Source organism: Aethina tumida, chromosome 2 (genome assembly GCF_024364675.1).
Source record: "Aethina tumida isolate Nest 87 chromosome 2, icAetTumi1.1, whole genome shotgun sequence".
In the NCBI taxonomy this organism is placed as follows: Eukaryota; Metazoa; Arthropoda; class Insecta; order Coleoptera; family Nitidulidae; genus Aethina; species Aethina tumida.
This window is the reverse complement of record NC_065436.1, coordinates 35067178-35094769: the sequence shown is the minus strand read 5'-3', so window position 1 is coordinate 35094769 and position 27592 is coordinate 35067178. Positions and strand designations below refer to the sequence as shown.

Genomic DNA, 27592 nt, shown 5'->3' with positions numbered 1-27592 from the left:
GAAACTGCGCAAACGTATTTTTTCATTCAGTATTTTCGCTCTGTGACCAGGCAACCCACATTGCATTGCATTAATTTAAATTTTTGAATATCAATTTTGGCGGGATATAATATTGAAAATTTGAATTTGTTTTCCTTTTGTGTTAAATTAAATATTTAACCATACAAATGATTAATAATAATTTACATCAATGAAACATAATATATATATATATATATATATATATATATATATATATATATATATATATATATATATTCAAAAAATCCACAGTACAAAAAGTTAAAATTAATTTCCAATATGAAAGATTAAACATCAGAATATCTTAAATATAATTAAAATATTCGTATATAAAGCGAGATCAAAAAAAATATTTTATTAAAATGGCTTAACATATATTTTACATAAACTTCACGGAGCTGTCCCAGTGATCCCAATTTTGAATTTCCTCAAACAATTTCTGTCCTGGACTCTCGAAACTATTGCACTGTTTGTGTCCCAATAAAGAATAGTCCTCCTTTATCGCTCCAATTTCCACCCCGTACTTGATCAAAGCCTGAGCCCTTTCGAGAGCGATCGACGGCGGTAAATGATTGATGAAACAACCAATAAAGCAAATTCCAATTGAACAATTGTTATAGGATAATGTGTGCGCCCCTTGAACACCCCAGCCACGTCCTTCGAACACGGTACCGTCCGATCCTATGATGAAATTATAGGAAATGTCCGCCCATTTACGGGATTCGATGTGGAACTGTTGGATCAAACGGACTAATAAGGTATTTTCTGTATATGTGAACCCTTCCTCAGTTGCTGAGTGACCTAATTAGAAAATGTTACTAGACGTTATTTTATTGGACGAAGTACTTACAAATAATGACATATTGTGCTGGTTCTGTTAAGTATTTCCGTTCTTCCATTGGAGGTTGCGCCAACCAATTACGTCTTTTTACAATAGAAAATTTCCCTATAATTATTTTAAGGATAAAATCTCGTTTTAAAATAGTAATATATTGCACCTTTTGCAGATTGTATTGTTTCTGTTGATGGTATAATTGGTGATTTATTAGATAATGGTTCGTTTTTTATGTATATTGGTTTTTCTATGTATATTACATCACCAATGTGAACTTTTTTAGATTTATAAATGTTGACCTTTTCTATAAAATTTGACGGAGTTGTCTTGAATTTGTTAATATTTGTTTTATCGCCATCCTGAAAACATGTGAACTTAGTTTCTTAGATTTATAGAAGGTAATTAGCGATGTTGATTTTTGTTATGTGTTATGACTTGATTAAAATAAACTTTTATGGTTAAAGTTTTTATAATCAACATCCTTTTCCTGTGATAAATTAAGGCAAACGAATTCTAATTGAATATTTATTTATTGAGAAGTGAAAGACCGATAAAGAGTATTCCCATTATTAATTGTTTACGATGAGTCACAAAGACAAAACACTTACTTCTGTCTGTTGGACAATATCAGATATCTCAATGTTACTATCCTCAAACACAAACCCACTGGTCATAGCACTATTATCAGTGCTTTCAGTAAAATCTGAACTAGTATTGTCCGAACATAAAGAGCTACAATCATCATCGATGCTACACCTTTTCAACCACTCGTTGCACTTTTCAATTTTCTCTCGATCGCATTTAACATTTGCAATACGTGATTCTATGTGTTTATTGCATTGGTTTAGTTCCATTGTTGTTAAATGTGTGAGTCACCGGGTAAAAACGGTTCACGGAACGAACTGGTGCGATAGTATATTTGTTGCAGACTACACACTCGATTGGAAGTCAGTCTGTATAGTCATGTGATAATTGCTAATGAAATATCAAGAGTCGAGAAACAAAATTTTTATAAAGCATACTTTGCATATTTTGGTACCTTTTTGTAATTTATTGAAGAAACATATTTTACTATATTAACTTGTAACTTGTTCCAATTTCTCATTGTTTAATGGCTATTGACATATTAAATAGTATTTCATACTTTTCCTGAGACTTATTCGAGTTTGTTGCATAATTTTGTAATTCAAGAAATAAACTTACCTACTAGTAAGATGATATGCCACCATTTACTTGTGGCTTCGACCCTGGTTACACCTACCAATCACACATTAAATATCTTAGTTACAAAATACATGTATACTATCAATTCATTTCAAATGAAATACGTGTGCAATCAGTGTGATTATAAGTTGCACCGAAAGCCTGAACTGAGCGGAAGTAATTCAGATAAAAAGGTGTATAAAGAACAACTTCATATTAGCAACGACTTTAAAATGCATTCTATAATATTTGGGTTGTGCATTCTTCTTACATTTAACGCGATTCTAGGTAAGTAAGTTAGTATTTTAATTAACTGATTCATTAAAGTCAATTTTTAGTAAAATCGATAATAGTATGTGATCCGGGAGAGGAATATTATACAAGCATCACAGGATGTGAAATGACATGTCAACATTTGGTGGTGGATCCAAATTGTGGTGAACGTTGGAGACCAGGTTGTCGTTGCAGAATTGGACTATTCCGGGACGACAATGGGAACTGTGTAGAAAAATATAAATGTCTGTTGAAAGTAATATAAGTTGAAGCGTTATAACCTTGGTAAGGGGTTGGGGAAATTAATAAAATGATATTTAATAATTTAAAAGGTTTTATTGCTACAGTATTGCTCATTGAATACTGAGTACAGAATAAATTTACAAATATTTTTGAGTACCTATTTTTTACAATTCTAAAATCTATTCATCTATATATTTATAATTATACTGTACAGCTTTATCTATAATTATCAGGAAAATAAAATAATATAAATAAACTAAAACAATAACATCTCGCATATAACACAAAGTATTCAAAATATTTGAATAGTTTGTGCATAACTATAAGTGACAGTGTTATTATGCAAAAAGAATTTTCTTTGAACTCGCAAAAACCTGTAGTAAAATTCGTTCACAAACAAAAATAAACTTGGCTGTTTCATGGCACTATACAATAAATAGGTTTATATTTTCACTGATTTATGGGGTAATACTATTAGCTGCATTGAGATTACACTAAATACTGTTCTAATGTAATCCACCAGTTTATTTTTGTTTATAAAGTTTATAAAGCCATTAACTAAGAAAGACACAACCTTTGTATTTCCAAATATTTTTGGTTTAAACGTAACTGTCTCTCATTAATTCTACTAATTCTTAAATTTACCATCACAGCTGGGCAATGATAAAATCAATATACAATTTGTTCTACATCATCTACTGTTATTATGAGACAAAAATCTACACTTGTATATCACGATAGACTATTTCTAGGAGAAACATAACAGTCAACTAAACCAGATCACTTTTGGATATGTATAGACCACGTTTTAGACTTTCCAAGGCGTCAACATCCTTTGGCAAGTCGCAATTCAAATACGTATGGATTTTACAACTAAATTAGATAGAATATTTACAATATATCATTATACCAGTATGATAAAAGAGAAATACTGATTTTTACTACTGCATTTCGTATTTTCCGCGAAAGGAAAAACGACGTAATAATGCACTGGTCCCATGGAATTCCAACACACTGTTTACTTGAATGCAATTGATCACTTGGAATGCCTGTAACAAATCAGAAGTCTCATTAATGTGTTGTCCGGGTTTTCTAACAGTGGGCGCGCCGTCTCGCTGCGCTCATTGAAGATTAAATAAATCAAAGAAAATTATACGTTACACAATGACAGAAACGTGGTTCGATATGAATGAAATTAAAAAATTAGCGTCAATTTTGAGTTTTAACCGCAGGAACCATAAGGACGATTTATGTAACACAGCGTGTAATTAGATCTTCAGTCGGCGCATTGTTGTTAAAATTACAGTTCATAATGAATGAACCTAATTATTAATTATATTTTTACTACAAAACCACGTATTTGCATCTATTAACTAACGAAGGTCGTCAATAATTGTTTCTCGTTACGTAATCCACCACTATGGAAACGAGTTTCGAGAACGGACGGAACAAAGAGGAGGACAATCTCCGAACCTACCTATCTAGTATACAGATTTACAGATGCGTAACAATAATTTCATCGTCGATATCGTCCTTCTCGTCGTCGGTCTCTTCCGGCTCTGGCGGCTGCTTGGCGGCGGCCAGGGCGGCCGCCTTCTTCTCCTTCGACTTCTGCCTCCTCACTTTGCGCATATGATGGATCTCGACGATCGCGTACATGAAGCAGCCGGTCAGCAGGATGGAGAGCATCACGTACAGCTTCATGCGGGCGCACAAATGGGTCGAATAGGCGTACGCGATTACGAAGCCCACACTTTCCCACAGACGGTAGTTAGAGAAGGCCGCTTCCTTGTTCCTTCTGAAGAGCGTTCCGTACAGTCCTGTAAAACGAATGAAAGTTTATTTTAGTTTCGTACCGAATCGTAATTTTGTTGCTGTAGTATATCGGATTGCATAAGGGAATTATTCGAGTTGCACGCCGTTGCGTAATTGTCTGAAGATATGCTAATAAGTTTTAGCGGCGATTAACACGTGAAAACTAAAATCAAATGTAGTACCGTACTTTTTTAGTGAATTATTGGCTTTAGTCTAAAATAATTCAATTGTAAAATAATTAATATCATAAATTAATGAATAATTACAATTATACGACATGAAACTCATAAATATTAATTAAGTCGTGGACTTTAACTTTTATAGTGATTTCAAGAACTGAATACTTGTTTTTCATGTTCGTACCAACGGTTATCTAATGATTTATGGTAATTCACGATTAAAAATTAGGAAATCATTAGCTTCTTCTTACTCCGTGGAATTTATAGTACTTTTCCATTTGAATTTACTACTGAATGAATTTTTTAAAACGCATTAAGTGTAGAAAGTAGAATAAATATGCCTGTATTAAGTGCACAAATATAAATTTAACAAGCCTTGGAAATATTCGAAAAATTTACAACAGAAATATACCATCTGACAAATTGATTAATTTACAACCTAAAAATTAAAAATAACATGATTTAAGGCTGTATTGTTAAAACGGTTTGTTTGCGAAAAGCTTGTAGTGTTTACGGTTTAAACACCTTGAAATATCATTTACGTAAATAGTGTAAATCATATCCTAAGCTTTATAAAGTCATGCGAAATAAACAAATATTACTTGTGTAAATGCGTTCTGTGTTTTGACACGCGCTTTATGTTAAGTGGACACGTTTGTTATCATGTCATTTTCTTGTCAGCAAATAAATGTTTTCTGATAAGAAATTGTATTATGTTGTTGACATTTTAATTTCATTTTCTGGACACCAAAAAAGAGCTAATACAAGAGATTTCAGTGATAAAAGTCTAGACTGCTAGTTTAGTAATGACTCGAACATTCCAAGAAATCCATCACCAATACGCAATAATGCCTAATGGAATAATCAATAATTCCTGATTTTGTAGTGATCCTCCACGTGGTATTGAACGGTTAACAGTAAACAATTAAAACGACCAGTTTACCTTGTACAAGGTAGATGATTATGTGATATAAAAACCGTATAGAGGAAACACCATGTGTCAATTAAGTGATTAAAAATTAATTTGTATGTAGATTTATCGGGTCCGAAATATTGTAACTTTAGCTGTGTTTAGATTTGGTATAATGCAAATTTTTATTGCAAAAATTAGTTGGGAAACAATTTGACTTGTTAAGAATTCCGAATTGATTGCATACATTAATTTTTGCAAAGAGAAATCAGTATCGTTTCTAGCGATTGTATCTTAAGAAATTCTACGTCTTAAACTAATTGTGATACAATGATATTTTACAAGAACGCAATTATTTCAAATAGCTCATTCTCGGAATACATTTATAATAATTATTATATAAGCAGGCGATTGTTTTGTTTAATTAACGGTTCTTAAATACGAATTGAACAAAATAAGTATGTGCGATGTCATATTCAAGTTAAGCAAGATTTTTCTCAGGTATTCCCGCCGATTGATGTTTATTCATAAGTTTACCACTGATAATGTTTATTGTAGGCATGACTCATGTCGATTGTTTTTAATATTAATGAAGCAAAATCAATTTATCTCTGAATAATAGTTAATTACCGTTGATTATTCAAAAAAAAATGCATCTTATTGCTGTCGGATTTATGGTACATAAAACAGTATATTGTTGTTTTTCAACCTTAATTCCTGCACGAGGCGTTTCTATTTACTAACCATTGACTTGCGTCTGCCAGACGGAATCGCCGACACCCCAAAGTCCGGAGGCGATGAAGAAGGCGATCGGACTGTCGGGATGTGGCCTCCACAGCAACAACCATATTTGCAGAACCGTGTGCACGATGGCGCCGAAGATGATGATCGGCGCCCTTCCGATGTACTTCATGACGGAGCCGAAGAGCAGTGAGCAGATCGCGTTGACCACGCCGAAGGAGATCATGACGAAGCCGACGTGCGAGACGCCCATGGCGCACGAGACGTACGCCTGGGTGAAGTCGGCACCGATGAACGCCTGTTCCATACCGATCCATATTGTTATGGGGATGAGCAGTTGCTGGTACGGTTTTCTCAATTGCGTGAAGGTGGCGGCCAGCAGCTGGACGCCGGTGAGTTCCGGTTGGGAGGTGCTGTTCCTTCGCTGTTTCTCTCCGTATCTGAAAATCAGAACGTACTTGGTTCAAGGTGCGATCTCACTGTACCGGGAAGTTGATTTTCTCGTTGACGATTCGAACTGCGTCATTCAAATAATTTGAGCGTTATTGAGGATTGATTCTCGAAAACAATCCCGATTTAATTTAGTGTCCAGTAATGAGCGTAAAATAATGGGTGCTGGTAAATAATTTGCGGTACGTGTACGACGTGTTAATAACAGGAAACGAAGATACAATCAATTATTAATTAGTGTTAAAACTGGCGAAATGTGCAATTATACCATTTGTTAAATGTTTCCTTTCTTATTAGAAGTAATTGTTTTTATCGAACAATGCAGAAATTGTACGGACTGAAGGTGATAACACGTTTGGTGATAAAAAATTGGATAGTAATCGATAAATAGACAGGCCTCGCGTGTTTGTGTTTGATCTTCTAAAGGAAAATTGATCGGCCTTGTGTAAAAATTTAATTAATTAACAAGATGTCTCAATGTAATTTAACGTCAATGGATTAAATGATGGTTAACCTATCTGGTGACAATTTTATATATCAATCTAGATAAAAGCAGTACGAGTATGTTGTTGTTTTATAGTTGGGCTCAGCTAGCAATTTAGTATGTTTTGAACCAGTAAGGTTATTAACAAATTAATTTTTTAAAATGATACTGGGAGGATAAAATATTTTAATTCTTAAAGATTCTTTCAACGATTACATAATTATCAAAAATTTTCTCATTAACATTATACAATGATTTTGTAATAAATATATTTATTTTCTTAAAATTGTGATTCATTATCAGTTTTATTATATATTATATGTATAATTTTAAAGAGAATTTAGAAATTGTATTAAAATCTTTTTAGAAAATTATTAAAAAAATGTTTTTAAAGGACCAATAATAAATGAGTACAAAAATACATAAATTTTAATGATTTTATAGTACATTGAAAAACTATATATTTCAAGGATTTTATAGTTAAAAAATTTTCCAGAATATTAAAAATAAAGAAGGGCTGAATGAAACATTATTATAAAACGTAATAAATAAATAAATATTTATTTTTAATGATTTTATAATGAAATATAGTTGAATAATTAAATATTTCTAGAATTTAATAGACAAAATATTTTTTCAATTTTAATTTTACAAAATTTTTCAGAAGAGGAATAACAAAGAAGGGCTAAAACGTTCTTATAAAATATATTAAATACATGTTTTTAATTATTTTATAATAAAATGACGTTGAAAAATTGATACAATGATAAAAAATTTATAATTATATTATATTTATAATTTTTAATGACGTTGAAAAATTATATATTTCAAGGATTTTATAGTCAAAATATTTTTTTCAATTTTAATTTTACAGCATTTTCCAGAAGATTAAAAATAAAGAAGGGCTGAATGAAACATTATTATAAAACCTAATAGATAAATAGATGTTTTTAATGATTTTATAATGAAAGCGTTGAAAAATTAAATTTTTTTAGCATTTTATAGACAAAATATTTTTTCAATTTTAATTTCACAAAATTTTTCAGAAGATCAATAACAAAGGAGGGTTGAAACGTTCTTAAAAAAATATATTAAATAGATATTTTTAATGATTTTATAATAAAATGACAATGAAAAATTGATATGATGATAAATAATAAAGAAGAGGGCCAGGCCAAGACATTCCTATAAAATGTAGTAAACAAATACTTATTTTAATGATTTTGTAATAACGTTACAGGATTACATAGTTAAAATATATTTTTTAATTTTAATTTAATAAAATTTTATTATCATAAAATGTTACTACGTTTGAAATAATAAATAAATAAATAGATATTTTAATGATTTTATAACTAGAATTATGTATTTCAAAGATTTTATAGTCAAAATATTTTTTCAAGCAATTTCACAAAATTTTCGAGAAGATAAATACAAAGGAAAACTGAAATATTCTTTGAAAAACTTAATAAAAATAGATATTTTAAATGATTAATAGCAAAATATCACAGAAAAAATATATAGTATAGAGAAAATATTATTTTTCTTAAATTCAATTTTATAAAATTTTCCAGCGGATCAACAAACAAAGAAGTGCTGAGACATTACGTTGTAATTCCTGGTCTCGTGCCAAACGGTCGACACTGTTAATTTAATTTCACAGCTTGTCTTGTAACAATCACTCGATTCTTCGTAAAAACCACAAATATGCATTACAAATGTTAATATGACCACATTAGTAAGTATAATTGATAAATCTTCCACCACAACAATGATTCAGGGAAGCGGGTCAATGAGAAGACGTCTAACACAAAAACAGATATTAAATATTAATGTTTGCTGAGTAAATTTCTTCAATTACTTAGTGATAAGTTCATCATAAAGAGATTACTTTATACATAAATTATGTGTAGTGCTGCCGGGAAGGTTGTGGCCAATTTTAAGGTCGACTGATCTTCGAATTATAATCAGCACCTTGAAACAGCAATATTTGCCAAGTTGAGAAAATGACAAAATATTGAAATTGGATAATTGCGGTGCTCTAAAAGTCTATATATAACCGATGCATTGCGTTCGTGTCTTTTATTTGTTGAAACGCAGACAGACACCATAATCAGCATACTTCCTTGACGCCATACAAAATCGTTTTTATTTATTTCAGCGGGTAACTGTTTTCGTACTTGTTTTTTTCTCATTTGCATCATCAAGTCGCTTTTATAGGATTGTACAGATGTCTGTAGTACTACAATAATTTACTGTTATGCTGTTTAAATATTGTGCTCCGGTGCGCTGACATTGTTTCGAACGTCGAGAAAATCTAGATACATAAAATAGACGTAGACGGTTTCGCAAATATCGTAAATATTTATATGAATGACCCTTAAGTGAAAATTAAAATTTCGCCCACGTATTTCGGTATTTGTGTAATCGATGGAATGCGCGAATAAGGTGGGTCAAACTCGAAGACCTTATCGACTGCAAAACAGACTACCGTAGGCCAAACTATGTTTTTTAACCTTGTTTCGCGAGGGAAAAAATAAACAATTTAACATTAACCCATATCACACGATTTTGGCAAGGGGGTACGGGGACCTTCCGGAACATTTGGACGTCCCACTTATGCATTAATTGGCAACGCCAAAAGAATTTCACCTGACTGTCAATTTTGCAACGGATTAATGTACTTTCAAAACGGCGATCGATCATATGATATGTCGAATCGCACGGTGCAAGTGGGTTATTGCGAAGATTTTCCGTTTGTGATCGTTCACAAACCTTTCTCCGACGAAGGTTCCCAATTATTCGGAACGTACATAAAACCGTTGTTTCATCGGCAAGGCCGCGTCCAACACTGGAATTTCAGCAATGTCGTCGGCTCACCACTAATGGGTCTTATGATTTGGTTTTTTTTCGAAACATTGTTACGCTAGTGTAAACAAATAGCTTTGAAGTTTTAATTATTAAAACCGCACCTTAAACGCTAACTAACAGATCTGAAGCAGGAAACGATTGTTGTGCAAAATCCGATAAAATTTAGCAACATCTTTCCAAGAAACGGGCATTTAAACACTTGTTGTGGTTTTGTATGAAGTGTTCTTGTGGTCACCATAAACAAGACTTTCACCTCGTATCAATATCAAAACAAGAATTGGTGTAAACAAACACGTGAATAAATCAGTGAATCAGATTTATCTCGCACACAATTGTGTTTTAATGAGGTGTTCGACGTCGAAATCATCCAATAGTTCATACGAAGATCGCACAACAAGCCAATTAGCAGATTATTCCCCTTTTCACCAGCACCAACTTAATTACGACTATTGGACGTGGTTCCAGTTAGTTGAAACTGGTGAGGACTGCGTTTATTTATTATTATTATTATTAACACGACAGCAATTAGAGACTAAAGGACTTTTATTGGACAATTAAGCGTGTGTGTTTGTGTGGCGCGTCAGAAGAACTAGATAAGCGGAGAGATCAATAGGCGATCACTCAACGAACCTTTCCCTATCACCTGCTATAATTGGAAAGTAATTATTTTACTTGATGAATATATTCGCGAATAGAATGTTGCCATCCAATATATGTATTTTTTTTTCATTGAGAAAGTGTTCAGATTTAAAAAAAAAAAAATTTTTATCAGTTAAAAGAAATTTATATATGATTTTAGATTTTTGGGTCTTATGAGGATTTTATCCCATGAGTTTTACAACTAGTAGCTCTGCATATGAGAATGTTATGTAATTGTGAATGATCACCGTACAATTAATAAAAGTATTTTTGAGCAGTTACAAGGGATTTAAAACACGATAAAGATTAAGAGAAGCTCAATTTTAATTTTTTTGATCTTTTAAGAATTTTATCCCAAGAGTTTTTATATGGGATATTTCCAGATTTGGAAAAAAGTATTTTTTGAGCAGTTACAGGGAATTTAAAACAAAATAAAGATTAAGATAAGATCAATTTTAATTTTTTTGATGTTTTAAGAATTTTATCCCAAGAGTTTTTATTTGGGGTATTTCCAGATCTGGAAAAGTGTATTTTTTGAGCAGTTACAAGGAATTAAAAACACAATAAAGATTATAGAAGCTCAAATATAATTTGTTGGTCTTTTGAGGATTTTATCCCAAGAGTTTAAGAATTGATAGCTCAGCATATAACAATATTCCTAAAAGAATATTTTACACACTAAAAATAATGGTGAATAAATTATTACTCTACCAAATATGTATTTTTTATATTGGGATATTTTCAGATTTGAAAAAGAATATTTTTTGAGTAGTTACAAGGAATTTAAAACACGATAAAGATTACAGAAGCTAAAATATAATTTTTTGGTCTTTTGAGGATTTTATCCTAAGAGTTGGGATAATTTCAGATTTCGAAAAGATATTTTTAAGCAGTTAAAGGGAATTTGAAGCACGATAAAGAATAAAAAAAGCTCATATATAATTTTTTGGCCTTTTACTTTAATAGTTCAGCATGAGAATATTCTTAAAAGACCATATTACTCAATTCAAGCGTGAATAAATTATTAGTCTACAAAATATGTATTTTTTTACAATGAGATAGTTTCAGATTTCCAAAAGAAGTATTTTTTAAGCAGTTTCAAGGAATATAAAAGTCAATAAATTTGAGAAACTCTAAATATAATTTTTGAGTCTTTTGAAGATTTTATCCCAAGAGTTTGACTCAGCATATGAGAATAGTCCTAAAAACTATTTTACTCAATGAAGATAATCGTAAATAAATTATTACTCTACAAAATATGTATTTTTCACATTGGGACAGTATTCAGATTTTGAAAAATAGTATTTTTTAAACAGGAATTTAAAAGTCGAAAAAGTGTAAGAGAGCCTCAAATATAATTTTTAGGTCTTTTGAGTATTTTATCCCAAGAACTTAAGAACTAAGAATATTAGAACTGAGAATATTCCTCAAAAAATATTTTAATAGAATTCGATAGATTGTAAAATTGTTCAGATAATAAATCTTTTTCATTTTTTCCAACTTTTATAGAATGAACTTAAGAAAGAATTTAAGAAATTATGACTAAAAATATAAGAAAATTTTTAAAAATTGTATTTTAATAAACTTGAAATTATTGCTTCCAGCTACATCGGACAGATGAAGAATGATGTTAGTGTCAGAACACATCAAGATAAATTAGCAACGAAGAAAAAAACTATTATATAACTTGATAGATTTCTGTCTATATTCGGCGTAGCTAGTAATTGCTTTTAATTTGACTATGATGTAATCCAAATAAACACAATGAATTGCTAAGATCTACAAGTACAAGAAAAACAAAACATTTCTGAGCCAAGGTAAACCGTTTTTACGTATCGATCTTTGTCATGTGATTTTGTAGAAAATTTATTGCCGACGCCACCTGAAGTGTAACCCATAATTCGTCCGCACGCCAAACTTTTATCACAGCAGATAAAGTGCAGAATAAATTTCCGTCCAGCGTATCCATGCAAAATTCATCATATTCTATCAGCATCCTTGTCTAAGACACTGATTAGCCGATAAACAAATCTTCAATATTTGTTAATACAAAAACCGGTCCGGCATTAAGGCGACGCAATTCAAAACTGTATATTGACCCGTACGGCTCCCATTTAAATGGTCCGAACTTCGGTGAAAAAATCGTAATTGTACCTGGACAACGGATCGACCATGATGGCGATGAGGACGACGGCGACGATGATGCAGGTGAGATAGATGGTGGAGATCTCGTAGATTTCCCGATCGGCGGGCCGGCTGCCGTCGGCCTCCGTCACGCAGAAGTTCGCGCCGCATAGATCGTAGTCGGTGGAGTTGCTGGAACTTCCGCTGCCGTGTGGATTACTTAATACTGCAAACAAAAGATCACAAATTAATAATCGCCCGTATGAACGTACGTTGCGGGGCTCGTACTTGATAATGGACGTACGGACAAAGAACATTGTTGGTTTTATTGTTACCCTTTAATAGGTCACAGCTTTCGCATTCGCCAATGTCCTTTGCAATTAAAATTGAAAAAATTGCCGCGTGTCGTAACAATATTGATTACATGTTATTAAGCTAATACCATTTTAATTCTTTTATAATTTCAATGGACTCATGCACATCAAAAAACCTATTATTTACTTTGTTGTTACTGCCAAGAAGGTGTAATGAAAAAATTATATATGTATGTGTGTTAGATAATTTTTTGACCAGAAAAAAACTCAATATTTATTGTACTGAAAAATATTCCATAGCTAATATATTTTCGTATAAAAATAGCTTAAAAATAATTTAAAAGGAGTCTTTTTTGGCAGAATTTAATATACACAGTACCAATCAAAAGTAAAGCAACAAACATATTTTTAATAAAAACATACAAATAGGGTGTTATCAAGGAACGATATTTTTGTCAAAATTTAAATATAATCCTTTTCTATAAAGTTTTTATGATTTCTTTTACTTACTGAACATACAAAAGTAAACCAACACCATTATAAATCATTCAATTTTAGTTTGTATTTAGTAGTGTATATATAGGGTGGTTAGTTAATGTTAAGTAAAGGTAGATAAAAATGCCTACAGGACCATCTTTGTCGAATGATCTTAAAAATCTTATTATTTCCAAGTATAAATCAGGACTTAAACAAATTCAAATTGTTGCTCTACTTATGACTGGTACTGTATATACAGAGTCATCCTTCTGTCTTATTCATTAGAAGTTTAAAGAGAATGGAAAATGGTGCTGATTTGAAATTTTTGTAGCAATTACAACTTAACTTGAACTACTTTACTAATTTATTTTGAACAATTTTGTTATTTTCAAAGAAACACGCTGTATATTTTTGTATTTTTAGCGTAATTGCAAAGAAAATAGCTATACCATGTCCTATACCTAAATCCAATAGTTTTTAAGTTTAAGTATTTTTTTTCAAATATTAAACTAAAATGTCTGAAAATCCACCAATTTTGATACTGAAACGTTCTTTTTTAATAAGCATGTTGACAAAGGACCATTCTATAAGGAGTTATTATTAGTAATCTGAAATTTTATACAGAATGTTCGTTTTTTACGTTTAATTTTGTGCATCTAAAAATACGTTATAGGTATAGGACAAACATGTCATTATAATTACATATAGAATATAGAAATATAAAAGATACTTCATTGGTATTACTACCCAAGAAACAGAAAATGAAATTTTTTCAAGACAAATGAGAAAAGTGGTTCAAAATATAATTGCTATAAAAATTTCAAATCAATACTTCTTGTTCTATTCTAATGAATAAGTTAGAATCGAAAAGCAACTGAAAATTTACTTAAACTATTTAGAATGTATTACAAGGTGTTAATGTTAGTGTTATTAAACTTAACTGTTACAAATTTAAACAATCTCTAGATGTGCTACAAAAAATATTTATATTAGATTTTTTCTCAACTGACTGTTAAAAATTAAATTAAAAACAATGAAACCGTGTTTATTGACTATAAAATTATTTAATTGTCAAACATAGGAAAGATCCATAATTGATAAAGAAGATTAATGGTAATAGTACATTCTTAAAAGGTTAGCGTATTAAATCACACTTTCAATTGCAAAATTTAGTTTAAGGACACTTTGCTTTGCAATTTAATATGAATTTCTAAAAATTGTTTCCTATAGTAAACATTTTTCTTCCTTGAACTTTGATCACAAAATCCCTAGTGTCTGACCGAAAATAACAAATAGTAAACACGGTGCCAATATTCAAAATGCATACATAATTTAAAGAATGTATTACACAAAATAGTTGTGTACTATTTATATTGGTGTCAGACTTGGAAATGAACCATTAAATTTATTGTCGTCGAAAATAATGCGACGGCAAATTTAGTTTTCTATCGCCAAAAATTTTTTATGAGTATAATTACGCGTGCCTTTTCTAATATTCACATATTTATGTTTATATTAAATGCAAACAATCTGTTGACTCGGAATAAATATACAATTACTACTCTAATGATGATAAGTAATTGAAATGTTGGTAGATAAACAAAAAATAAATACTAATGAACTATTTATTAGTACTGTTTTGTTTGATTCTGTCATTAACAATATGTTTCGATTTCCTTTGTTTGAACTGTGATAATCACATCACACGTACTGACCACTGTATTAGTTAGTTAGTATTTACTATTGTGCACATAAAATGTTTGAGAGAAATATCTTCTTAATCAAAAAAATTAATGCAATAAAAACTAAAACTTTTAAGCTGTAAAACCTTCTAACACCACATCATTTCAGTAACTTGAACAAGCACATTTTACGTAAAATGAACGTTTTTTGCATCACTGTAATTAAGTACGTGACACATGTTAGACCCTGTAAACAATGACTGGACAAAGCCAAACATATGTTTTAAGTGCATTGGCACAAATTTCTCCTATCACAGCTGATAAGTAAGTTCAATGTTTTTATGAAGAAACCAAGCGTCACAAAGTTCTTGTTTACTTGTGTTTGAATCTTCGTTGAAAATTCTGGAGTGAACAGAACAATTTTTCAATTTCAATTTCAATATTTTACAATAGTGTTTCAAGTACGGAAAAAAACAAAAATTGTGGTGTAAAGAACTTACCTAGCGAAGAGATGAGGTTACCCCAAAGTTCGGCGGTCTGCCAGGCCAAGAAGAAGAACCCGAAGAACCTGACAATGATCCCGTCGACCGCCTGGTCCGTGAGCTTGGCGTAGACGCCGGCCACCTGAGTTAGATACGTAGCCTTAGACGCCCACATGGGCGCCGCCCCGATACCCAGCAGCACGCCGGCTGGCACCAGCGTGTAGAACTTCGGATAGAATTGGGAGGCGATGTAAGGCGCGTAGCAGAGCATAGACACGCATAGTGTCCATTTCACTGTTAACCTTTTGATCAGAAACGTCGGCACGAAGATACAACTAACGACCAGGGCGGCGTAGATCGCACTTAGTGACACTGTACCGAGTCCATCTTTCGCGTTAATACTGCTCTGTAAGTTGGCTGTTCCCTGGAACGCGGTGAACTGGATCATGAAGGCGCACGAGACGGCCGACACGTTCTTCAGGATTCGCCATTTCTCTTTGGTGGATAGTTTGAATTTACCCTGTTGGGATGCTTCCTCGTCGGTTATCTCCCTGGGTGGTTTCTTTGGTCCGTTGTCATCGTCACCTTTGAAGCCCTGGTTGTCATAACCGGTGACTGAAACGGTGAAAACGCCGTCGTTCGTGTGGTTGGTGGTGCCGTTCTGGTTCTCCCCGGCGCCGGAAGTGTTGAGGGACGCGGTCATCTCTCGGCCGCGATCACCCTCCTCTATCTACAACAACAAGTACACTATTAGCAACTTACTTTTCTTCACAAACCACAACTATAGACGTTCACTACACCAGCAACTTACATCTTAACTCAGACACAGCTTGTTTAGGACTGCTCTAGGCAGTAAACCTGAGTCATATTTATCTCAATGTGTTTCTTAAAGTTAAATCCTTTAATGCTTTACTAAATAATATGTTTTCGTTGATTTGTCACACCAAACAATGAATTGCTTCTATAAAGATTAAAAATAATGACAACAGAATTGTTTTAAGCCACGTGCAAACTTTGCCTTGTTTTTTTAATTGTGACGTAAAAAATGCAATCCACATTATTGAAATGAAAGAACGTCTTGAATAACATTAATTAGACGAAAAGAACCACAACAAATGTTGAATAATATCCGGAAGATGAAACTAGATGAAACATATTGAACCCACTGGCCTAGTAAAAGTAATCTGGCGTCGGAGGAACTTTCTTGATCGTTCCACCAACTGTTTTATAGTTTAATTATACGTTATTTAAGACGAAAACTATCGGTAACTGCTGGCCAATTAAATCTTGTCAATAAACTTGAAATAGATAACAAGTGCCTCGGTAACACCATCGAACAAGTGGGTGCGTAAAAGTTTCGCAGTCTCCAAGGCCGTCCGGTACTTCTTTACGGGCCAACAACCCCAAATACAAAATTATAAATCAGACGAAAAAAATAAAATAAAACCAACCGGGCACGAATTCGGGTCTATTTTTAGAGTGCGGGGTGCAACTTTTCGACCACGGTAATATTTCATTCCTCCACTTTTTGTGTGTCATGTCACACAGAGACGGAGAAAAACTGTTGGGATATTCGTTTCGTGTCGGGCCGAATCCTGCTGGCAAAAAGCTGGTTTTGTTACAATAACTAAATGGTAATTGCGCAAGTCCGATTAATAGAAAGCAAAAAAATGTAATACGTTTTTAATACAAATGGCAATGAGATTTCTAAATTTCAGTCTGTGTTTCAAGGAAATGATCGCGTTCGAAAGATACAACGGCCGCCGGCAATTCATGAACAATCAATCAACTCGAATTAAGCAAAAATATAGCAGTGGACGCGCCACTGGTAGGTACGGCAGTGTTCCTGCAGCCTTAAATCAAGAAAATATTAACACGTTTATGGATGATGTAAAAATAATAAATTTCATCGCCGATTTATGGCACGGACGATTATATTCTATATTTAAACACACAGTTTGCGGCAACGGCTAACAGTTTTGGAATTAATGATGTCGTTTTGCAGGTTCTTATCCTGCTCTCTCGGCTTGGTTCGTATGTTGCATAAAAGATACCACATTCGTCCTTGCAAAGGCTGTTAAGATCGTTCGTAATTTATTCGCAAGGAAATGGCAAGCGTCAATAATTAAACGTGACTAATATTGTTTTGTTTACTTTTCGTCCGGCCAGTCATACCAGATTTTTTTCAATAGAATCCATAAAATTTTCACTCGCGATATTATTAATGCGACGGTTCCCATAATCGACATGTTTACTGCATTATCCGCTGTTTCTCAGATTCAATCAAAATAAATTTTATTACTGTCGTTTCAACGGTGAGAAAACAACTAAATCGTTTTAAATGCTCGCTTTAGAATATTCATAGTGGGTTTGAACAGTAAATTTTTACTTTATCGGCCCTAATGTCAAATAATTTTTACACCAGTAGCAATTAATTTGTTATTTTTTAATGAAGTTGACTATTTATAGCATCAATTAGTAGATTTTCAATCAATAAACGACACCATTATTGGTGACTAAAAAATAACACAAAATTTATAATTAGAAAGATATTTCATAAAAAGATTTATTTCAAATTTTCTTCATTTGGTACAAAAAAATATTAGAACAAGACTAAAGTTTACACAAAAATATATAAATTATACTTCAAAATTTTGGCTTTCAATGATAAACCACAGTTCAACAAAATATGATCAGGGGGTAAACGAAATGTTCGTCGTTCCTCAAATTATCCTAATAGTAATTGTTTAGAATCACAGCTCCACCTATTTTCAGTCATAAAAAATCGAAAAATTGAGCTATTGACAATTTTTTTTTATTTCAAAATATTCTACTCTTTGGTGCATTAAAGATTATTTCTTAGAAAAAAAAATTAAATTTGAAAATATGATTTTTGCTTAAAATGTTTATGAAACAAATTTTTTCATACTATATATCTATTTTTTGTTCAAAAAGTTCATCGAAAATATATTTTCAAGAAAAAAAATTGTAATTTTTCAATTTTTTATGTTTTTTTGGAAATTTAAGAATTTTTATTAAATTGAGGTTTCATGTTTTATACCATAAAAAATCAAAAAATCAATATTTTTTCATATATTTATTTATATCTAACCTATCAAAATTTCTTAGAGAAAACTTTGGTTAGGTCAGTTTAGATTTCTATTTTTTTTTATTTAAAAATATTCTATTTTTGATTAACTTTCTGAAAAATAGACATACAATAAAAAAAATTTTTCATAAAAATTTCATCAAAAAATCTGAAAAATCAGTATTGTTCAAATTTAAAATCAAGAAATTTTTATTTTTTAAAAATAGAACATAAAAAATAAATAGAAAATGTGCTATAGTGAATGTACTTTTTGAAAAAAACTTGATCTTGCACAAAATATATTCTTTAATATGAAAAAGAGAAAAAATATGTAAAAATGTTTTTACAGCCAAAAATAAGTTACCACCCTATTTACACTACAAATACTTTGAAACAGTGGAGGAAACATTAGGGTTTTGGGTTCCTTATCTTGGCACGGTATGTCATAGATAGATAGACATAATGAGAGACTTAATTGAGACCATTTGCCAATGATAATTTATTTTTTTTTTTAATTTTATATGGTTTTTTATGAATGATAATGATCGTTTCGGATGTCCAAAGTTGTTCAACATTGATTAAACAATGAAGTCTAGATTAAAACACCAAAAATCAACAAATTGTGTTTATTAATTGAAGAAAAGTCGAGGTATAGGATCTATACTTCAATATTTACAGGGGGTTGGTTATAACAAACAAATAATTGTAGAAAGAATATACTGTAATTAATTTAAACAAAATATAAAATATTTTGATTGCATTTAATTAAATGAAGTGTACGTTTCTTAATTAACAATAAATAGTAATGTGTGGTATTTCCCTGGCAACCTCTGTATATCATTCATTTCCTCGTGCAAAAGTGCACCATTAAAACGCGGCAATGAAACTAGTTTGTCGACGTGCATTTGAATTCAACTTCTTGCAACACAAATACATCTAGATATATTTAAATCAACGCAAATTGTTAATTAATCGTTTAACCCATTAAACGAAACGATTCCAGCATGTAACGCGATACGAATTGAAATTTCTGCTTTGGGATCGTGTTACTTTTGTGACGACAATAATCATTGTTATTATATCATTTGTTTGACCACCTGATTATGCTTTCGTCCAACTTTATTGGATGTTTTTAAATGTTAATTAAACATTGGCTGGTTCTCATGCAATTGAACAAAAAAACAATGCTGGGGATTCTCAATAATTAGAAAATTAACGCGTTGGTTATATAATAATTACACGGTTGTTAACAATCTATTCATTGATGTTAAGTCGCAGTCCTTTCCAAGTGAGTACTTTTTATTAACAAATAGGATATATGGAGGATAATTGTCTGAGCTTGTGATTATCCTCGGTTAACCAAGTGTAATGATATATTATTTGCTCTTTGTTGTCAGTAAATGTTACCGTGGGGCTCAAATTATATTCCATAATTACTTCAATCCTTCATGAAGGTACGAAACGTGGAATGGACCTTGGAGACAAGTTGTGCCATCCGTGCCGGGAGTTACGGCCATTCCAAATCAACCCGGGCGAAAACTCTCGCTGAGAACCGTGAAGGCCGTTTCGCAGTTTCGAGAGATGCACCATTAAAAAATAGCGAATATTCCCATATTAGCAGCAGTTATTATCGGTAATTCGAATGTCGGAAACATGCTATTATAACTTCCGTGCCATCGAGTGACAAGGTTGTTACGGATGCGCACGCACACATTAATCAGTTTTGCTCTTCTGCGATCCTGGAAGTGTTGCGATTGGCCGGTGGGATTTTTATCGTCGTCGTCGTCGACGAACTCCGACAGAGCAATCATATCGTGCGTGTAATAGTGGCCGAGCAAATTTGCGGTGATCAACGTTTCAATTACGTTTTGTTTTAATGCATACGGAAAAAATTGTAATTTGGCTAAAATATATGTCTCGTTTCGCGAATTACCGTAACTGAATGATTGTTGGTTTTAGTGATGGTTGCGACTCCGGTAATTGCAATGGCTGGTCAGCTAATTAGGGGCTTTTAACTAAAGAAAATTGCCTAATAAAGCTAGCTTTAAGGATTGAATTATACAGGAAACTTGTGGTCAAATGATTCACTCTGATTTGAATAATAAGAAGTATTATTTAGCTTTAGAAATCAGTTTTCAGGTAGTACGACATTTAGGAAAATTAATTTTACATGTTTTAAAAACGTATTTACATTTTCTCTATTTAAAAAAATACATAAGAATTTTTTTTTAAACGTCAGTTCCAGAACATAATATTATTTAAAAAATATAAATATGTTATTTAATTAATTATTCATTAAATCTTAATCACTACAATTTTTTTAACTGCCAATTTTAGAACATTAATTGATCGATTTATAATTTAATCACAATTTTTTTGAGCATCAATTTTAACATTATTTTATTATTTGAAAAATATATGATATTTTATTTAAATAATTATTAAATTTTAATCACAATTATTAATCAATTAATTATTAAATATTTAATATTTAATTAAATTTAACGTCAATTTTAGAACATCGAAATACTAAAAGTAAAAAATATATTAATTAATAGATAAAATAAATAATTTTAGATAAAACAATTATTTTAATGTCAATTTTAAAACATTAAAATATAAAAAATAAATATTATATTGTTTAATTACTAATATTAGAATATTATTTAAAAATATATAAAATAAAAAGTATTATTTCATTACTTATTTATTAAATTTAAGCAGAATATTTTTTTAAAATGTCAATTTTTGTCAAAAATAAAAAAATATATTGATTAATAATTATTAAATTTTAACCACATTCAATTCTTTTAATTTTGAATTTTAGAATATTTAAAAATTATTTAAGAAAGATATAAAATAAAAAAATATATTATTTAATTAATTAATTGTTAAATTTAAACATAATGACCAATTTCAGAACATTGAAATATTATTTAAAAAATTATATATAAAATTATATATAAATTTTTATATACGTATTAACGTTCTAAAATTACTTAGAACAACAATATAAAAATAAGAAATATTTTAATTAATAGTTTAATTCTTAAATGTTAATTACAACGATTTTTTTAAGGTCAATTTTAAAACATTAAAATATAAAAAATAAAAAAGTAAATTGATTAATTATTAAATTTTAAATACATTCAATTTTTTTAATTGTCAATTTTAGAATATTATTAATAGTATTTAAAAAATATATAAAATAAAAAATATATTATTTTATTAATTAATTATAAAATTTCAAAACAATGATTTTTTTTAAACACCAATTTTAGAACATAAAAATATAAAAATATATTAAATAATTACTTAAATACTAAATTTTAAACATAACTAATTTTTTATAATGTTAGAACATTAAAATATATATAAAAAAAACAATAAAAAATGAAAAAATATATTATTTAATTATTAAATTTAATCATCACGAATTTTTTCTAAAACGTCAAATTTTGAACATTAAAATATTATTTAAGAAAATATTATATATTAAATTATTTAATTAATTAATGGTTATATTTTAATCGGAATAAATTTTTTTAAACACCAATTTTGGAATATTGAAATGGAACATAAGAATATAAAAAATATATTAATTAATTAACTAATTAAATTTTAATCACAACCAGTTTTTTAATTGTCAATTTTATAACATATTTTCTAAAAAAATATATAAAAATAAAAAATCTAAAATAAATATTATTTAAAAATTAAGAATTAAAGTGATTTATTTAATGAGAATGTAATTTAAAATTAAAATTTTGCGGTTTTAAAATATTTAATTTAAATTTAATTTTAACATTTTTAAAACCGCAGCATTTCAAAGTTCAAATCAGCCAAATGCAGTAGTCATAAATAACTGACAGAATATACAATGTCTCAATTATCTTGGTTAAAATTTTCAATTAAATTGTACATCTCCACTAATATTGTATTAGAAACAATGATCTCATACCTAAAAAAATAATTTGTTACTTAAAAAATAATTTGGACGTGTTCTCTGTCGGTGCCCCTTTGCCAATTAACCGCCACAATTAATTACATGGGAGGTTAAAATAACCCAGTCACAACTATCAATTGGATAAACCGATTCAATGTTCTTTCAATTAAAGCTGAAAACGCAATAAAGTTATTTGACTTTGACCGCGGCAAATTTATCTCGACACGTTTTATGGGAAGCATCTTCACCTTTTCTCATCACTTTTCTGTCGGGAAATAGCTGAAAATTGAATACTAATGCTACGCATAATTATGTCAAAGTCACCATTTTTTTGAAGGTGAGATTTAATTCTGTGTTGATAAAACAATGCAAGTTTTTCAGTGATTCACGTGCATGTGATAAACTAAAGCAGTGCAAACATTTTTATCTTCGTATTTTAACATATTCATGCTTTAATTGGGTCTAGTTTAAAATTATACCCTTGACATTAGTTTGCTTCAACACTTTATCAAGACAAATAAAAATGTCTGAAGGTTTTTGATTGCAAATGATATGTTTTTCAGTTTAAACGGTGCAAAAAAGATGTTTTTGGCTTGTCGACGAAAACAGCTGATTAAGATTTGTTTAGAAAACAATATTATTCATAAACGATAAGAACAATTTATGGACATTTCCGACATTATGTTGACGCAAACAAACATCTGGCAAACGCCAAAGCCACACCAATCTAATTTAGAAAATTAAGTTATACAAATAAAATAATTTTTTAATGTCCAATTAAAAAGAAGAAAACATGATATGAAATTGAAGCCGCAGAGAGAAGTGAAAATGAAAGAAAATTACCATAGCATTGACGAGTGCCCAGTTGAAACTTCGCACGGACATTTTCCGGCTGCGTTTCCTTTCCGGTTCGTGCGCCATTTCGTTCTCACTACTCCTAAACTTACACAAGCAAGACCACATCAGTAATAGCGGCGAATCATCCCGCCTCTACAAAATGTGCAACCCACTCCAATTAAAATTGGATCGAAATGCAACTGTTGCCGCGGGCACTTCTTCACTGGAGCAGTTCGGAGCGGACTGATCCCGAGACAAACATCCTTGCGTAACCAATAAGATAATTTTATATTGGATGATAACCTTGATTGGACTATTATGATAAAAGTCACCAGAGTCGGGGAAACGTTTAGCGTGCATCCATTGTTTGCGTTTTTTTTGCGAGGAAAACTATGTAATTTGTACGAATGATGGCCCGTTGTTACTAAACGAAGGCGAACAGCCGGTCAGTTTATCTTGGACTTCGTAAACATCGCGTTATCTGGCCCCATTTCGTCCATCGACACGAGTCACTACTTAATCACTTTGTTTTCTAATATTTTTGTGACAAAATTAATGAAAATTGTTCGTAAAATTAAACATTGTGTCATTACTTATTTATTCATTATCAGTTGTGGAACCAAAACAATATGGGATTGAAGACTAACAGTTTTGATAGAGATTGTTGGAGGAACAAAAATATATTAATACAATGACTTTTATAGGTAAAATTAACTTAAAATTTCAGAGAGACAAACCATATCCTAATTAGAATTTTTTAAATAGTAGCCATGGAAAGAAAATAAGGAAAAAAATCCTAACAGAAATATTTTGCCAAATGAAGAAAGTTCTCATTCATAAAGATTGGCTACAATGAAAAGAAAAATTAAAGAAAATATGTTCAAAATGAAAATATTTTCTAGTGAAGAAAAATTAACAGTAACTTTTCCAAAATTAATGATAAAGAAAAAAAAAACTGAAAATGTTAAAGAAATTAAAATAATTATTAGATAAATGGAAGTTGAGTTTTCCTATTCTTAATGATTTGTTACAACTAAATGAAAAAATTAAAAAACACTTTTTCAGAAGCAATTTTAAATTGAAACCAGTTGTTTTTTTCATTCTTAATAATTAGCTGTGAAAAAAGAAAAATTAAAGATAAAGGGTATATAAAATCAATTGATGAAATTTTCTCAATGATTGGTGCAACGAAAAGAAAATTTAAAGAAAGAGGAGGATACCAAATCTATTAAAGAATATATTTTCAAAATGAAGTGAATAGTAACTTTTTCAAAACTAATTATGAAGAAAAAAACTGAAGATGCTAATTAATTAAAATTAAAATAATTATTAGATAAATGGAGGTGGAATTTTCTTATTCTTAATGATTTGTTACAACGAAATGGGAAAATGAAAAAAATTAATAGAGACTTTTCAGAAGGTATTTAGAAAAAAGTTGTTTTCTCATTCTTAATAATTGGTTGCAATGAAAAGAAAAAATAAAGATAAAGGAGATACCAAATCTACTGAAGAAAATATTTTCAAAGTATTTGTGAGTAATAAAATATATTACTCACAAATAATTCTGAAGAGGAAAACATAGGATGTTCAGGATGAAGATGTTAAAGAAATTAAAATAATTATCAGATAAATGAAGGTGGAATGTTCTCATTTTAATGATTACAAAGTGAAAATAAATAAAATACAACTAAATGAAAAAATGAAAACTTCTTCAAAACTAGTTATAAAGAAAAAAACTGAAGAAGATGTTAAAGATATAGAATAATTATTAGATAAATGAAGTTGGAATTTTCTCATTCTTAATGATATGTAACACCGAAAGAAAATCAGATTTCTTCATAAGTAATTTTGAATAGAAGAACAAAAAATATTTTTCCCATTCTTAATAATTGGCTCTAAAGAAAAGACATAATAATAATTTTTAATGCGAAGAAAAATTAATAGGCTTTTTTCTGAAATAATTTTGTAAAAGAAAACAGAAAATGTTAAAGAAATTAAATTTATTATTAGATAAATGAAGCTGGAATTCTCTTATTCTTAATGATTGTCTACAATTAGACGAAAAAATGAAGACGGAGAATTAAAAAAAATATTTTCAAAAATTTTGAAAAATTAATAGTAACTTTTTCAAAAGTAATTTTGAAGAGGAAAACAGAAGTTAAAGAAATAAAAAAATATTAGATAGTTGATAAATGGGGATGAATGTTTCTCATTCTTAATGAATTGTTAGAAAAACAGAAAAAAGAAATATATAAAAAAATCAAAACGAAGAATAGTGACTTGTTTCAGAAGTTATTTTGGAGGGAACCATAAACATAAAAATTCATAATTAAGATAAGATCATTAAAATTTCAGCCAAAAATGAGAAAAATAAAGATTATGAACACCTGAAATCCTCTGAAAATAAATCAGCTCACGTTAAGTCGAAGAAAATTATAATTAATCATTACTTATTGTTTGTTGTTACAGATAAAAAAATGACATTTGAGCCAGTCGCAATGGCAAGAACGATGACGTGCCCAATTAAGAGTATCTAAGGTCACAATTTAATTTGGCAACGAGCGCTTTGGCACGAACCGGATACTATTTATAAGCTTCAATTATTTTCCAGATGTCACAGACACTCTTGCATTGTTCCCAGATCGAACTGGATACGTTCCAGTTCCTGCGTCACCCTGAAAGGAATTAAAACCGAAAATTTTCCACGCGTGTATTTTCGTTCCTGCAAAACACAAGAGTTGACGCAAAGAACCGTACAGAAACATTCCGGTTTTAATTATTCCAGAAATATTAATACGCCCACACGCCGGTCATGATAAACGAATAAAACATTAAAACGAAACGCCATAGATCATAATCTCATAGAAACCGAGTCTCAATGAATGATCAAAGAGTCTGAATACATTAAAACGGTTTAAGTAGTTAGGCCGAACAAAGGAGCTCGCGTATTTGCTATTCGTATTATTTCACATTTTGTCCGCTTATATAAACGAAACGATAATTTATTATTCACATATATCGCAAAGAACGACCTTCGTGGGCTCCGAGAAAAAATACACCACGCCCGCAATTTATTTATCTCGGAATCGGCTGCAGAAGACTTCCATAGAGCTTTCGATTGCTGAAACTAGCAGGAACTGAAAATATTCGCTGTTTTTTAATGTTTATGTACAAATTACAAGAAACATTGAATTAAAGTGACCATTTTTAGATGTAAAACATAAATGGTGGTGCCCTTTTTCCTTAGTAACATTAGTGAAACAAAATAGGAAGAAATTAAACGACCTTGTAACTGAGAGAAAAATGTTACCACACCTATGAACGATTGTAATGTGATTTTACACCGTTTCGACGATTGTAAAAATGATCGAAGTTCAAATTTCATGTGGGAACAAATCCTGTTTTTCAGGTTGGATCTTTTTTTTTTCAATCCAATCCGAAATCTTCACGAGTTTCTATTCATATCAGTCGTTAATATCTCCGATATCACCTGCGAACTGTCGAGTTTCTGGGTCGGTTTTTTTGCTTTGCGAGCCACACAAGAAATAATAATGATTAATTAAATCACCGGCTATCGCTGTGACCACCAACACGGTCACCATAAACGATTATATAATGTAAACAAATCAAATTGATTATGAATATGGTCGGTCGTTGTATACGTGGATAAAATGTTGATGCTGCATCATTTAAGTTGATGAATTAAGGGTGACTTACAAAAATAAACACTCTCTAGAGTTCGACGTCTAATTTATGCACCCGCATCTGCTTACCGAGATCTCGAAAATAATGGTGACACAATCGCCAAAAACAAAACACCTCTTACCTGGTACAAACGATCGACTCTCTTGAAAATCCGCCGAAACATGTTCAATAAGTGAGTTCTGAATGAACGTTCATCGCGACACTGGTTTCCGTCTACGTGGTGGATTTTTCGTGCGGGCCGCCGATAACGATAGAACTAAGTCACACTTGCAA

At 30.6% G+C, this 27592-nt stretch overlaps 2 protein-coding genes across 8 annotated transcripts in view; both read right to left on the bottom strand.

Moving 5' to 3' along the window:
• Positions 1 to 246: 246 nt before the first annotated feature.
• Positions 247 to 1771, bottom strand: LOC109605961 (peptidoglycan-recognition protein SA). The gene is made up of 4 exons (XM_020022559.2): positions 1465 to 1771; positions 1020 to 1215; positions 872 to 967; positions 247 to 822 (listed from the first exon to the last, which is right to left on the bottom strand). The coding sequence occupies exons 1-4, from the start codon at positions 1708 to 1710 to the stop codon at positions 401 to 403; spliced, it is 960 nt and encodes a 319-aa protein (XP_019878118.1). The 5' UTR covers positions 1711 to 1771; the 3' UTR covers positions 247 to 400.
• An 877-nt stretch (positions 1772 to 2648) lies between these two features.
• The window catches only part of LOC109606872 (UNC93-like protein), a 54580-nt gene continuing 29636 nt past the window's right edge, over positions 2649 to 27592 (bottom strand). For 5 of the 7 annotated variants that reach the window (XM_049962470.1, XM_020023407.2, XM_049962474.1 and 2 more), the window contains 5 exons: positions 15762 to 16473; positions 12819 to 13014; positions 6224 to 6660; positions 4053 to 4395; positions 2649 to 3624 (listed from right to left, as the gene is read on the bottom strand). In XM_049962470.1, the coding sequence (XP_049818427.1) occupies positions 4070 to 4395; positions 6224 to 6660; positions 12819 to 13014; positions 15762 to 16473 (1671 nt within the window). In that variant the 3' untranslated portion in view covers positions 2649 to 3624; positions 4053 to 4069. Of the gene's footprint in view, positions 3625 to 4052; positions 4396 to 6223; positions 6661 to 12818; positions 13015 to 15761; positions 16474 to 23620; positions 23820 to 27440; positions 27533 to 27592 lie in introns of those variants that run through there. The other 2 variants (XM_049962469.1, XM_049962468.1) reach the window with 2 other exon arrangements.